This window comes from Hippopotamus amphibius, chromosome 13, assembly GCF_030028045.1.
Source record: "Hippopotamus amphibius kiboko isolate mHipAmp2 chromosome 13, mHipAmp2.hap2, whole genome shotgun sequence".
NCBI classification, from domain to species: Eukaryota; Metazoa; Chordata; class Mammalia; order Artiodactyla; family Hippopotamidae; genus Hippopotamus; species Hippopotamus amphibius.
The window spans coordinates 102,926,458-102,940,922 of NC_080198.1; the positions used below are offsets into that span (position 1 = coordinate 102,926,458).

General features: G+C 67.2%; 1 protein-coding gene across 1 annotated transcript; it reads left to right on the forward strand.

Moving 5' to 3' along the window:
- The first annotated feature begins 2,910 nt into the window (after nucleotides 1-2,910).
- LOC130834525 (basic proline-rich protein-like) lies at nucleotides 2,911-9,453 on the forward strand. The gene is made up of 6 exons (XM_057704665.1): nucleotides 2,911-3,025; nucleotides 4,984-5,062; nucleotides 5,937-5,991; nucleotides 6,079-6,912; nucleotides 8,047-8,237; nucleotides 9,060-9,453. The coding sequence occupies exons 1-6, from the start codon at nucleotides 2,911-2,913 to the stop codon at nucleotides 9,451-9,453; spliced, it is 1,668 nt and encodes a 555-aa protein (XP_057560648.1).
- The last annotated feature ends 5,012 nt before the right edge of the window (nucleotides 9,454-14,465 follow it).

Sequence of the window (14,465 nt, forward strand, 5' to 3'; positions counted from 1 at the left end):
GGTCTTCCCAGAGCCCAGCCCCAGGCCTGGCGGTGGGGAAGGGGCATCACCCTGAGGGTCCCCCCACCTCCTGCCCCCCAACAGGGCCTGCGGGGCTTGCAGGGTTCGCCCGCACTCACCACTCTCACGCACAAGCCTTCGCAGCCCCCACTCACACTCATACACAAACCTTCGCACCCACACACTCACACGCACACGCGTCGACAACCCCTCACCTGCTGACAGACTTGGGCACGTGCCACGGGTGTCCGCACACTCACCCCTGCACACAGACACGCACAGGGTCGGCTCCTGCCCACCACGGGCACGCACGCACAGCCTCACCACGCCCCACGATCACAGCCGCGCGTGCCTCCTGCGGGCCTCGCTGGAGTCTGCAGGGCAAAGACTCCGCCTGCAGGGTCGCCGGCTGCGGCGGGACAGGGGCCCGCGAGAGCGGCGGAGGTCGGTCGGTCCTGTCACCCTGTGTCTGGGCGGCGTCCCGGCCTCCCCCTGCCCCACCGCTGCCCAGCTGGCAGGGCCCAGCCCCTGGTGCGCAGAGGCGGGGGGTGGCTGGGGGGCGGGCTGCGGCTGGCTCGTATTCAGTTTTAGTGCGGCGGCTGCTTAATTATTGGTTAATCTAGCAATTTAGCATGCTTCATTTAATTCTAATTAGGAGAATTAATGGGCAGGGAATGAGGATTCCAACAGAGTGGCACAAAACAAGACCGAGCCGGGGCAGTCCAGCGGGGCGCGGGGGGGGGGGGTCCTGGGGGGTCCAGGTCAGGAGGGGCGGACCTCTGGAGGCAGCCGGAGGTCACGGTGGGGGGCTCCGGGGGTGGGGAGGAATCCCTCGGTTCCCTCCAGGCCCAGGGCCTCCGAGGGCGGTGGGGCCCTTGGACAGCCTGGCGGTGCCCCATCGGGGCGCCCCGGGCCCCCCGCCCCCAGGCCTGGCGGCGCCTGCGTGTTTGCCTGCTCATCAGGCCGGCTCCCTGACAAGGCCCGACAGTGGACGAGACTGTTCCTCTAATTAAGGTGCTAATTGAATTAAATGGCTGCGGTAATGAGCAGATGAGCGGCATAAAAAGTAAAGAGTCAGATAGGCCAATTAACAAGCGCGCGGGGCGTAATTATAACAGCAGCGCGCGGCCGCGCCGTTAATTGTTACCGCGGGATTTACGGTAATTGCCCCACAACAGGCCGCAGCCAAACCTGCCCGGGGCCGTAATTACAAAAATGATATTCTACACAAACGCCGCATGGGCTAATTAGGCTTGATTTACATAAAGGTCTGCGAGGAGGCCTGCCCACCGCCCTGCTCGGGGCCGCGGGTGGGCAGGGCGGCAGTCCCTGCAGGCCCCGCGGTGGCACAGAGCCCGGCTGGCGGCCAGGCCGACCAGGGCTCCCGCAGCTGGCTGGGGGCTCCCCGGCCACCCCTGAGCCTGAGGGCCCTGCGCAGGGTGGCCACTCTCTGAACAGAGCCCGTGGGGCAGCAGCTGCCCTCGCCCCAGACCGGCCTGCCGGCCAGCTCTCCCCCCAGCACCTGCCCCCAACCCCCCTCCCGCCCCCAGGCCCTGGCACAGTCTGGGCAGGAGGCAGCTTCTGTCCGGCCTCGGCCACCCCCGGCCTGGGTGTGCCGTCCTCCCGGGGCTCACGGCCGCCTGAGGCCGGCTCTCCCCTCCCCTCCTCTCTCCCTGCGCCTGTGCACGGCTGTCCTTGCTCAGCGTCACCAGTGAGTGTGGCTGGCCTGGGAGGCGGGGTTAGGACACAGGACACGTGGCCGGTCAGACTCCTGGGCCCCCGGCCCCTAGCCCTGACTGGGCTGTGCCTTCTCCTTGCTGCCTCCTCTGAGGGAGCCCCAGCCCCACCCCTGCGGCAGGATGTGCCCCCCACCCCCCCGTCAGAGAGGACCGGAGAGGACAGGCAGCCAGACGGGCTGAAGAGAGGTGGCCAGAGGCAGAGGGGCAGGCAGGCATGCACCCTCTGGGTGGGGCGGTGCGCCCCTGCAAGGCAGAGGGGCAGGCAGGACAGGCTCTGACACCTCTGTCATCCAGTGCTGCCCCCTCCCACGAGGAGGCCACCCGGCACCCCACTTTAGAGATGGAAAGTGGGGTTCAGAGACACTGCATGGCCATCACAGGCAAAACCAGCTTCTCGTGCTGCCCTGAGCTGTCCTCTCTGGAGCTGTCCCCCGGGGCTGGTACCTGAGCATCTTCCTGAGCTGGACCCCCGCCCCCCGGCAGGGGCAGCGTCCCCGCCGCCCCTGCACCGCCCGCCGTCCGTCGACGACTTCTCAGGCAGATTTACCGTGACGTTCACACTCTGAACAGAAAACTCTGCCTCATTTACAAATGTAATTTCAATTGAGGGTAGTTTTCCAATCTCCTTTCATTTGAGTCCCAATTGAGCCCCTTCTCGCGGAGCTGATGGCATGATTAGACAGCGCGCACGCCGCGGCAGATTGGTCAAGCGCGGCCCCGTAAATTGGGAAGGATGTTTTATCAGGACACGTCACTGCCGCCGCTGGCAGCTGTGGGGTGCTCTGGGCTGTCCCCTCAAATCACGGTTATGGAATAATTTAGCCCTCGATTCTCTGCGATTACTGCCACCACTGATCATGCTGTCACTTTCCAAGTGCGCACTTCATCCCGCGTGTATTCATGCCAGATCTGTTTTGCTTTCGTAATGAGCACATATTACCCCGGCACAAAGAGGGTGAAGACGTCCGCGGTGATAGATAGGCGCGAGATTAAATGGGATCTTTACGACTTCTGCAGCCATCAGTTCTGACTGTGTGATAAGACAGTCGACTTGGGTCCTGATTTGCTCTTTATTGGAGCCAATATTAGCATGCGCTCACCGGTGCACGGGCTGATCAAACCCATTTAAGGTGGAATCTCGGATGCAGGAGCAGGGAGCTGCCCAGCGGGGATGCTGCTGCTTCCGCGGCCTGAAGGGAGGCTGAGCCCAGGCCCCCAGGGGCCCAAACCCACAGAGGACGTTCCCGAGCTGCCCCAGGGCAGCCCCACCCCTGGGGCAGCTGCAGGTGGGCTGTGTCCCTTCTGCCTGGGGTTGCAGGTGGCCAGCTGCCCTCCCACCCCTCCAGCAGGGCAACCTCTCTCTCCCAGACCACCCTCGGGGCCCAGCTCCCGCTGAAACATCCTGGCTGGCAGGGAGATTGTTCATGTAGGGCCCAAGGGTGCCAAGCCACTTCCTGGGTGGGGACAGGAGACTGACTGCATAGACTTAATGTCCTCTGGCTCCCAAGGGGACAGGCAAGGCCCCAGCGTCAGGGCACCTCCCATCCGCTTGGAGGGGATACTGTCCTGGCCCCCAGCCTCCCCACAAGCGGCTGCCACAGCTGCCCTTGGGACACCCCACCCACTGGACATGGCTTGTCCTGTCCCTCCTCGGCTGCGGCCGTGGGTGAGGCTCTCCGGTGACACTGTCGCTGGCCCAGACACAGCCCGGGAGCCCACGCCGCACCCCAGTCCCGTCTTTCTTCTGAGGGGAAGGCCAGCTCGGCCAGGTGACTGCTGTGCCCATCTCCCAGCAGGGCCGGGGGCACTGGCTCCCCTGTTCAGGGCCAGGGTGGGTGGTGACTGCTCCTCTTGTGGGGGTAGATGGGGCCCCTTTACCGTGTGGGGTGACCGTTCTCACTTGTGTTTAGAAAAGCAGAATCACAGCCTGAGGCCACCATTTCAGAGCCTCCCGTGGACACCTTTGTGTGAGGCCAGCCTGGAATCTGTCCGTATTTGTCCATTTCATGTATTTTTAACCTCTCACGTCACATCTGTTGAGGCTGCGGGAGGGAGGAGGGCCACGCGCCGCGAGCCTGCGGCGTCCACTTCCCGGACCCCAGCTCAGCGCTCTGGGCCGGGGGCTGCACCTGTGGTTCTGCCCAGCTGCTCTGAGCCCCCACCATCCTGACCACCGTCTGTCCACCCAGCCCATCCACCGTCCCCCCAGACTCTGCCCGCCATGCTTCCTGCTGCCCACAGGGCCGTCGTGAGACGGAGGCGGCTTCGCACAGGGCTGGCATACTCGCACACGCACTGAGTAGCAGTAACGTCCCTGCTGTTGCCCTCGGCGGCCCTGAGCCTCATGTGGGGGCCAGCGAGACCGCGACAGTCCCTGCCACTCCACGTGCATGGGCACCCGTGCAAGAGCAGACGGGCCTGCGGTGGGCGACCAGGGCAGGACCTGAGAGCAGGAGAGAGGTCGGCACAGGCTGGGTGTGGAGGGGAATGGGTTCGGGGAGATGGTGCTGAGGCCTCAGGGTGTGGGTGGGTGCCCTGGTGGGCTCAGTCTGAAATGTACTAGACCCCCTGGGAGGAGGAGCTCAATCCCCTCGAGTGGGGGCTGCACTTAGTGACCAGTCCAGGCTCAGGGCCCGGAGCGGAGAGCAGTCACTGCCCTGTGGTGGGACGCAGCAGAGCCGCTGCCCCTGGGAGGAGTGACAAGGGGGCATGTCACCTCCCCATCTTCTTCAGGGTCAGACCAGCCCAGACTGACGTCCTGCAGGATGAGGCCACTCCCCAAGCCATCGAGGCCTGAAATGCGAGGAGAGACAAGGGGCCCGGGAGGCGGCGTGGGGTGCGGGAGGGGGTCCCGGACCAGGTAGGGACATGGGAAATCCCAGTTGAGTCTGGGGCTCAGTTGAGGGTAACGTGCGATGTTGGGATCTCAGTTGTGACAAATGTGACCACCCTGTAATGAAGGGAGGGGACACCGGGTGGGGTGTCCTGGAACTCTCTGTACTACCTGCGACTTTAAAAATTCGTCCAAAATAAAGCTTAAAATGATCCCTCTGGCTCCAGTGGGGGCGGCCGCTGGGAGGAGGGGGAGGAGGGGGAGCAGGGGGAGGGGGGAGGGGCCTCTAGGGGGTGTAGGTGGGGGCGTGTCAGAGGCGCGCCCTCCAGCCGTGGGGGCCCGCGTGTGCAGGTGTGCGCGGGCCAGTGTGCTGTGATCCCACACCTGTGAGGAGCCCCCTCTGGTCCACAGACCGCCGCCTCCCCTCCGGCCACCTGCCCTGCAAGGCCTGGTGGGGCGCTTGCAGGGATGGGGCTCGCGGCTCCCACGGGTGAGTGGGGCTCTGATTCTTCCCTGGTGCTGGGGACCCCCCCCCCCACGTTGAGTCTCACCCTCCTGCAGTTTTCAAGCCCCTCAGGCAGGTCTCCCTCCCAGACCCAGGCTGAGCCGCCGGAGTCTTGGGTGTCTGGTCTGTGGAGGTGGCCGGGGTGGGGGGCTCTGGCTCCTGAGGGTCCCGCCCACCTCTCCTTTATCTGGGCTCCCTAAGGCCCCTGCCTAGAGCACAGCAATCTCCTCCCGCGACTCCCCTACCCATCACCCTAATAGAAACCCATAAATATCTCCACTTGCTAATTTAAAAAGGGAACGGGCTGTTTATGAGCACCCAGCACCCCAAGAACGACATTTACGAGCCTGAAAGTGATTATGGACAACAGGCAATGGGATGGTGCAGCGGGCGGAGCCGGCTGGAGGACTCCCCGGTGGTCAGGGACAGGCTTTCCTTTTCTCATGCTAATTTAGACCCAACTCTCGCTGTGAGAGCAGGGACAGTGTTGCCTTTTCATCTTAAATGTCACTGCGGCGCTGGGCACTCCGGGAAAGGAGGTGCCAGGACAGACGCCTGCCCTTCGCTAGAGGGGCGGGGGCGCGGGGTGCTGGGGGCCAGAGACGTGGCGCGTCGTCATAGCCCTGAACCTACAGCTTCGGGCAGGGGCTGGTGAAGGCGGCCGCCTCCGCGGGGTGGGGGCTCCAAGGGGTGCGGGCTCCTGGGAGAACAGAGATGGAGAGCTGGCCTGGACGGCTACCTCTGGCCGCTTTATGGGGCCTGTCCTCGCCTGCCCGACCCCAAGGACAGCTCCGAATGACGTGGGAGCAGGTCCACTGAGGCAGCGGTCTCCGGGGCAGCCCCCCTCCTCCTGTCCCAGTTGGCCCCAGCCTGGGAAGGTGTGGAACGAGGGATTCTCTGGGGACAGCCTGGAGGTACGGGACCAGCCTCCTGCCCACGAGGGCCCAGGAGGGCCCCAGCGAGGCTCACCCCCGGCCTCCCCTCCCCTCCTGCACCTATAGCTGCAGGACCGTGAGGCCGCTGGGTCGGGGTCTGCGAGACCCTCCAGGAGAACCCTTGCCCTCCCCCAACCTGTCAGGCTGCGGGCACCGGGCACCGGCGTTGGGGCAGCCCTCTTGCCCCCACATCCCCCTGCGCTGCGCACGCAGCCCACGCCCCGTCCAAAGCTCTGGTCCCAGCGGCCTCTCGGAGGGACCGCTCCCTTCCGTCAGCCACGCCCATCACCCCGCCCCCGGAGTGCCCGCCCCTCAGCCACGCCCAGCACCCCGCCCGCGGAGTGCCCGCCCCTCAGCCACGCCCAGCACCCCGCCCCCCGGAGTGCCCGCCCCTCAGCCACGCCCAGCACCCCGCCCCCCGGAGTGCCCGCCCCTCAGCCACGCCCCCGCCCAGCACCCCCCGCCCCCCCCCGCCCCCCGGAGTGCCCGCCCCGGCAGGTGGCCGCGCTGCCCCACCTCACGGCCCGCTCCCCGCAGATCTCATGCTCAGTCCACACCCCGAGACCCAAGGCCCCGGGAGGGAGGGCCGGCGTTGCTGCCCTCTGGGCCCGCAGACTGCAGGGGAGGGGGGCCCCCCCACCCGGGTCTGACCCGGGCCCTCGCTGCGGGCTCCCAGTGTTTGAGGAGGGACTGCGGACACAGCCTGGGCGTGTGAGGCCCGCGGCGGGGGCCCCTGCAGAGGCCGCGGGGTCGGCTCTCCTGCGGAGTGCCTCCAGCCACGGGCCAGGCTCGTGTCCCTCGGGCGGGTCCCACAGACGCCCGGAGGAGCTCCCTCTGCAGGGAGCCCCGCAGCGTGGCCTCCGCCTGGGGAGGTCCTGCCGGGACCGGGCGGCGGGACAGGCAGGCCAGCTCAGGGGAGGCCTCTGGGCACGGGACCACCACGGGGCTTCCTCTGGACCCCGAGCCCTCCCTTCCCTACGGAGCGCTTCCTGGGCTTCTGCCCCACAGTCTCCCCAGGACGCGTGTTCCCGACACCATCACCCTGTTAGGCACGGCTCCCCGAAGCTGGGGGGTTCTGGGGGTCCTGAGGGCGAGGCTCCCCTCCCGAGGCACTGGCTCCCCTCCCACCTCCGTCCACCTGCTGCCCTTCCCACCAGGGCACAGAGGGGACCCCCTGAATGCAGTGAGTAAGGCGCCCCCCCGTCCTGTGCGGCTCCCCCTGGGGAGGAGGAGGGACCGGCACCCTCGGCTGGGGTGGGGGCTGCCTTCCCGACCCGGGGCCCAGCCTCCCTCCGTTCTGATTCAGGGGGCCGTGTGAGCTGCAAGGCCTTCGAGGTCGTCTGGGGTCATCCAGGCCGTGGCTTCAAAGCTTTCTCAGCAGGATGTGGGTGCTTCGGGCTCCTCCGTGGGGCCACCCAGGGAAGGGGCGCGTCAGCGACCCCACCCGCACCTCCTCTGAGCACCTGCGGCGGAGCGGGGGGCAGGCACCAGGGTGAGGGGCTTGGGGCCCGCGGGGCAGACTGGCCTTGAGAGCACCTGTGGCCTGAGGCCCAGAGGCCGCAGAGGCCTGGCCAGCAGAGCCTCCCACACCCACGGCTGGCCCTGCCCAGCAATCCAGCAGCCAGGCCCCGAGCCCGGAGCCCCCGCTCCATCCCGAGTGCACGGCTGACACCCCACAGGCGTCCGGTCTCTCATGCCCATCGGAGGCAGGGCTCAGGGAGCAGAGGAGAGGGCAGGGAGCCTGGGGCTCCCCGTGAAGCGCGGTGGCCCCTCACGCTCTTTCCCGGGAAGTGGACGGTTGGTGCGCGGACAGCGGGATGATGGACGGCCCTGGCACACGAGGGCTCCTTGCACGGGAGGGGCTGGGCGAGCACCCCGGGCTCTGGAGGAGCAGGGTGGGGGTGGCGAGGGGGGAGGGTGCCTGGGGGCTCCTGAGGCCGAGGCGGAGCTGGAGGGGGGTGTCCAGAGAAGGGGTGGTGCAGCCCTGGGGGTGGCCCATGCGTGCCAGGGCCGGGTACGGGGGCTGTGGAGCAGACCCAGGCCCAGGGCACCCGGGACGTGGAGGGCCAGCGGGGTGGGGTGGACCCCAGGACGGTGGTGGCCACTCTGGGCGCAGTGGGGAGGGGTACGGACACCTGGGCCCCCGACAGCCTGCCCGGCGTGGGTGCGGCCCCCTCGCCGGCTGGAGAGCCCGGGGCTGGTTCTGTGCCTCCGTGCCCTCGTCTGTAAGTGGCCTGTGTGGGCCCCGCCGCGGGGCCGCCTGAGCGGTGCCTGGCCCGCGACAGGGCGCCCCCGCAGGGCTGACGCCTCCACGCTCGCCTGGCGCCCGGGCTGAAGGGCGTGGGGCCCTGGCTTCCACCTTAAGGTGTGAGCCCCCCTCCGCCCCCGCCGCCCTGGTGACAAATACTGATGTCTAAATCAGCAGCCCGCCCGCTGGCCCGCACAGCCCATGTTCTTTGCTGAAATGTCACCTGTTCCTATCTAACGATTTGCATAATGCAAAGCTTCTCACTCGTAAAATACAGATTAAGAGGGGAAGGGAGTCATTCTGGAATCAGGGAGCCATTTCAAGGGAAATGGGAGGGAGGCCGGCAGGCCCGCTCTTAACCCCGTCCCTGCCGGCTGCGGCTCTGCCTGGACCGGCACCCTGTGGCCGCCGGGCTCTGCCCCCCTCCGCCAAGAGGGCCCAGCAGGTGAGGACGCCGCACCCCAGGCCGGCCCAAGCTGCCCAGGCGGGCGGCCCTCGGCTCCCCAGCTCCCCTTGCAGCCTGCCGGAGAGGGGGTGTCCTCCGTTCTCCCACGAGCCCGTGGCTTTCGGGGGACACATGTACCCACACATGGAGGAAGGTGCAGAAGGGGACGGAGGGGCCCAGGCCTGGGGCTGCTCAGGTAGCGTCTCTGTGGTGGTGTTGACGCCCCCAGACTCTGGTCCTCAGACACTTCAAAGGAATGCCTCGGGCCTGGGGAGGGGCCAAACCCACCTTGTCATTGCGGGCTCCTCGGGCTTCTCCAACCGCCAAATCTGGCTCGGTCTGTGGTCTCAGCAGTGTTGGAGCAAATGCCCCCGGGGAGGTTCAGGCCTGGGAGGTGGCCGCCCTGGGGGCTGGGAGGGCAGAGCCGGCGCCTGGGCTGGCCATGAGGAGGGACGCCCGCTTGTCTCCTCCAAGGAGAAGAGTGCCAGCTGAGGCCCGATTCAGCGGGCTTCCACAGAGGGGCAAGCTGGCGACGGGGCGGGTCCGACCTCACGACCAGGAGGGAGCAGCGCCCCCCACCCCTGCCGGCCACCCTGCAGCCGCACCCCTGAGCATCCTGCGTGCCACGCTCAGCCTCCCTGCCCGCCACCGGCCCCAGCCCGGGACCCCCTCCCTCCTGCAGAACTCCTCTCTGCAGGGAAAGGAGCCCCACATGCTGGCCGGCCCACCCGGGGTGGCGGTGCTGTGAAGCCAAAGACTGGGGGGGTCCGAGTGAAGGCGGGGCCCGTGGGGGCACCGAGAACAGGGGTCTCCAGGCGAGGAGGGGAAGCCAAGGCCAGAGCTGGCTCCGGAGTCTGGACCACGTGTGGACGGGCAGGGGGTGCCCCGCTGGGGGGCCCCTTGGCGAGCCCCCTGCTCCGGGAGGTTACTCGGACTTCGCATCACGAGGGAGGGGCTGACGTGCTCACAGGCCTTCTCTCGGCTGGCAGGGAGGACCACAGCCCTGGTGCATCCACCCCTGCCTGGGGCCCCGGGGCCCTGCCCCCCTGCCTGAGCTTCCCAGGCTGCAGGCTCCCTCTGATCACAGCCTTGGGCAGCTGCGTGGACCTGCTCACCTGCCCGCCCACCGGTGGACTCACCTGTCCTTCCTCTCATCTCTAATCCTGGAGAGGAACTGAGCTGGGCAGCCTCACCCTGGTGCCCACCCTCACCACCACCAACACCCGCATCACCACCACCACCACCACCATCACCATCACCACCACGAACACCCCCATCACCACCCCATCACCAGCACCACCATCATCACCCCATCACCACCATCACCACCACCCCATCACCCCCCCCACCACCATCACCACCACCACCAGCACCACCACCAAGTCACCATTACCATCACCACCACAGCACCAGCAGCTCTAACGCTTCCTTAGCTTCACTCTGTGCCGAGCGTGGCACTTGGTGCTCCTTTTATACCATCTTATGTAATCCTCACAGCCCGAGTTTCGTATTTTCACCACTCTCTTTCTACAGTCAGGGAAACCAAGGCAGGGAGGGTTCTGCTGGGCCTTGGACTTGACATCTTCCTGTGTGGGAAGAAGGCACTCCCATGAAATTTGGGAGCTGAGCCCCTGCAGTGAGCTCATTCTGATCCTCCAGCCAAACTGCCCCCACTCCTGCCCCTTGCCTGGGGATGGGTCACATAGAGTCAGCGGGTCCAGCACCACTGGGGTAACCCATCTTCTCTCAGCCTCGGGGGGAAATTCAAGGTGCCGCCCGTCCCCAGCGGGCCCCAGGACAGGCAGCAGCCTGCATATGCGCCCAAGTCAGGCCCCCCCTTCCGTAGGGGCCCCTCCTGCAGGCGCGCCTCCTCCCCTCTCCCACCTTGGGCACAGAGTGTCGCTGCTCTGGATCTGGAGTCCTGCCCAGCACTGTGGGGCTGAGGCTGCCAGCTGCCCCTGGTGTGCTCCCCAGGGATGAGCCGGTGGGTGTTGGCGCACATGACTCGACTCGTGTTTCTCTGGACACGGAAAGCCCAGCTCTGTCTTCCCCGCCTGATCCTCCCATGGATAACACGCAGGGCTTCCAACCCCTGGGGAGCATATCTGGGGCCAAAATATAGGCCCGCCCAGGCCTGTGAACAATCCAAGGGTGGCCTCAGCCATCACAGTGGACACTGAGAACAGTATTCCCGCACCGGGGTTTTGTCAACGTCTGGCCAAGGGGTCGTGAGGCACGTCACAGCTAGTCCAGTTACTAGGTGTTGACCGGTGGCCGAGAGGCCACGCGGGTTCCCTGTAGGGCCTCCAGCCCACCATGCCAGGAGCCCAGGTCCAGGGCTGGGACCCCCACCCACACAGCGGCGTCCGCCCCCTCCTCCCCTGAAACAGATGGCAGCGTGCCGGACCTCACGCGAGCGGCTGTGGCCCCGCCTGGTGTTAATGCAGTTGTTTCTGAGCAAGTGAGCAGGGAGCTGCCCCCCCCAGAGACCCCCAGGGACAGGGACTTCCAGCTGCCCACCCTGGCCTGGGGTTGTGCAGTCAGACAGGAAAAGACATTCTGAGGGCTCCAACCTGCACCTGGGCAGACACGGGGGCCCAGCGAGCAGCCAAGGACGGCTCCCATGAGGGACCGGGCGAGTGAGGCCGTGAGCAGGGCTTGGCCCCACACTTGGCCCTGACTCTGGCCCCGCTAACGCTGCGGGATCAGGGCCGGGACTGCAGAAGGGTGCTGAGCTGCGGTGGGGAGGGGCTTCATCTGCAGCTGGGCTGACTTGCTGAGGGGCCGAGGGGCCGCGGTCCAGCCCCCCTGGCTTCACGTGCGGGCTTTGGGTGTCTGGTCCTGCCCTCTGACCGCTCCAGGCCCGACTCCTCCAAGGGGTGCTTGTTTGGTCACCGTGGGCTTCCCCACCGCTCCATCCCACAGGCTGAATCAGCCCTACACCGCCACACGGGGTCATCTCAGGGACATCTGGCCCAGCTGACGGCTCCCTCCTCCTGCAAACACCCCCCACTCCTCATGGCATCGCCTGCCCCCACCCCATCCCTTGCCTCCGTTCCGCCATCTCTTCACTTCCAAGTGCTCCAGACCCAGCGGGGGGGGGGGGGGTGCTCCGCGGTGTCACCCCCACTGACTCCTGGATCATGCCCCTCCCTTGGTCAGAGCCCCCCCGCCTCCACCTCACCCCCAAGCCGGGCAGGGACCCCCCTCTTGTGGCCGCCCCCGCGTCCCCGCACGCAGTCCTTGTCACCTCTGACTGGTGAGGCGTGTGGGCTCCTCGACCTGTCCCAGGGCCCCTGCCACCACCCCGCGCGCGGCGGGTGCCCGCAGATCCTTGTCTCCTGAGGCGTGGGGGGGACTCCACCGGGCCGGGGGCCTCCGCACGGCCCCCCTCTGGGCAGCTGAATGAGGCTGCGGCTGTCTCCTGGGGCCCCAGCTCAATTCACCCCAAGTGCAGGGCCTGGGTGTGCCCAGGGCGGGAGCGCTGGAAACCCGCAGGGCCGCAGCAGAGGGTCCAGGGAGGTGTGTGGCCTCCGGCCAGGCCGCATCGCTTGGTCAGTCTCCCGTGCTCTCCCGCTGGGGGCGGGAGGGGGAGGGGGGCGGGGCCAGCCTGGAGGGCGGCCGGGAGGAGGCGGCTGGGCGCGGGCGGCGATGCCTCGCAGCTGCTGATAAAGCCGGCTAATGGCTTTTCGCTAATGAGAAAAGCCGGGCTGATTATGACAAATCGCCAGGAGCAGCGGGCTAAGCGGCGACACGCGAGCCACTAGCCGCCAGGAGGGGCCGGCCCCACCCACCGCAGCCTTGGCTTCGGGCCGGGAGCGCCCCAAACCCTGCCCTGCGCCGGTGGGCTTGGGCGGGGCGGGGGCGCGGGAGGCGCGGAGGGGAGGAGCGAGGGCAGGGGGTGGGGCCCGGAGGCGGGGCGAGCGGGGGAGGGAGGCACCGCCCCCCCAGCAACCCCCGCCCCCCCCAGCCCGCCACTGCACCCGCATCCCGACCCCCAGCTCCTTACGCCCTGCCCCCCGGTCCCGCTGCCCCCCGGTCCCCCTGCCCCACCCGCTGCCTCCTCACCTGGTGCCCGGCTAGGCCTCCTTCTCCTGTGTGGGGGGGGGTCTGTCCCAGGGTAGTTGGGGGGCACCGCAGGGTGACGGCAGCCGCTGCCCGTGCCAGGCCCAGGGGCTTCCCAGGCTTTTCCAGGCAGAGGGAAGAGCAGGCGGGCTGGGCTCAGCCCGAGGCTGGGCTGGGGGTGCAGAGCCCGGGGCAGAGAGACAGGGCAGCCCAGGCCTGCAGGGAGGGCGGGCGCACAGTCTGGGGACCCTAGACCACCCTGGTGGTGACTGCAGGGCTGTGGTTGGGGCAGGGGCGGGGGGCCAGGAGAGCTGGCTCTGACCCTCGGCTTTCCTCGCCTCTCCCAGAGGGTGCCTGGCTGGGGAGACACTCAGATTGTCCCGGGTCTGGGCCCTGGGCTCCCTCATCTCTGTCTGGTGGCCACGCCTCATCTTGGGGATGGCGTGGGGTCAGGTCAGGACACGCAGAGACCAGCACGGCCAGCCCTCTGCAGCTTTTCACATGAAACCTTCCAGCCGGAGCAGACTGCCTTCCATCTGTCCACCCGTCTGTCATCCATCCACCCCAATGTGTTGAGCCTCGACGGGGCACCAAGCTCTGTCCAGGAACTGGGCGACCTCGACGTCCAGCGGCTTCGCCCACCCGCCTTGTCGCAGGCGGTCTCCCCAGCCCGGCTGCCGCCCCAGCCGGGCTGCCTCACCTGGTTAGCAGCCCCCGTCCAGGGCCTGACCCCGGGCAGCTGGACCCAGGGGCGCACCTTGCTGTGTCCAGCAACAGCTCCGCCCGTCGCGCCCCTTCCCGACACCCCTTGGTCCAGCTCCTAGAACCTTCTCTCCCAGTTCCCTCCGGGCTTCTCCTGGCTGTGCCTGCCCCTGGGCACTCTCCCAGCGCTGGATCCCCCCACCTGAGCAGGCCGGGCTTTCCTGCAGCCCAGGCTTGTGGGGAGACAAGAGGCGTTACTGAAAGGGGTGGGGGGCCCAGGGCAGCTCTGCGGGAGGTGCCGTGAGAGGTAAGAAGGCGTAATGGGATCTTCCATGTGGAACGACCGCCTTATCTGGGCCGAGCGTGTCATCCGTTACCGCTAATTACGCCGGGCATGGCCGCACCTCGAGCCCCGCGGCTCCGGCCGGGCGGGCGGCTGTGTCCTCATTGTCCTCCCCGGGGGCCGCCCCCTCGGCTGGGCGGGAAGGGCCCGGGGGTCTCCCTATCGTCCCGGAGCAGCAGCCGGATGTGGTGGGCACCTCGTGACAGATGAGGCGTGGGAATTAGTTCCAGAGTCTACCTGATAACCGCGGAGCCGGCCACACTCGGTTATGGCAGCCCTAATTGATGAGCTCATTAAGCCCATTATTAGAGAAATTGATTTCAAATAGGCACTCAGCGCGGGCTGCAGGAGGCAGGCGGGGCGGGAGCAGGGAGGCCGGGGAAGTCGCAAAAATACATAATGAGGCAAGTAATTTTATAGGTTTGTTTAATGAAAAGCCTCAACAGCGTACTTGTGGCCGTGTGGGTTTTAAACACTCATTTTATGTACGTGTAAAGCTCCCGGTGGTGGGGTCCGTTCCCGGCCCAGCCCACCATCCTCCGTGGCCGCCCCTAATTAATTAATTAACCCCAGCGAGGCGATCAATGACTCAGTCACGCAGAACCGACCCTCGGCCGCCCTGCTCGGGAGGGGAGGCCCGGCGGGGGCCC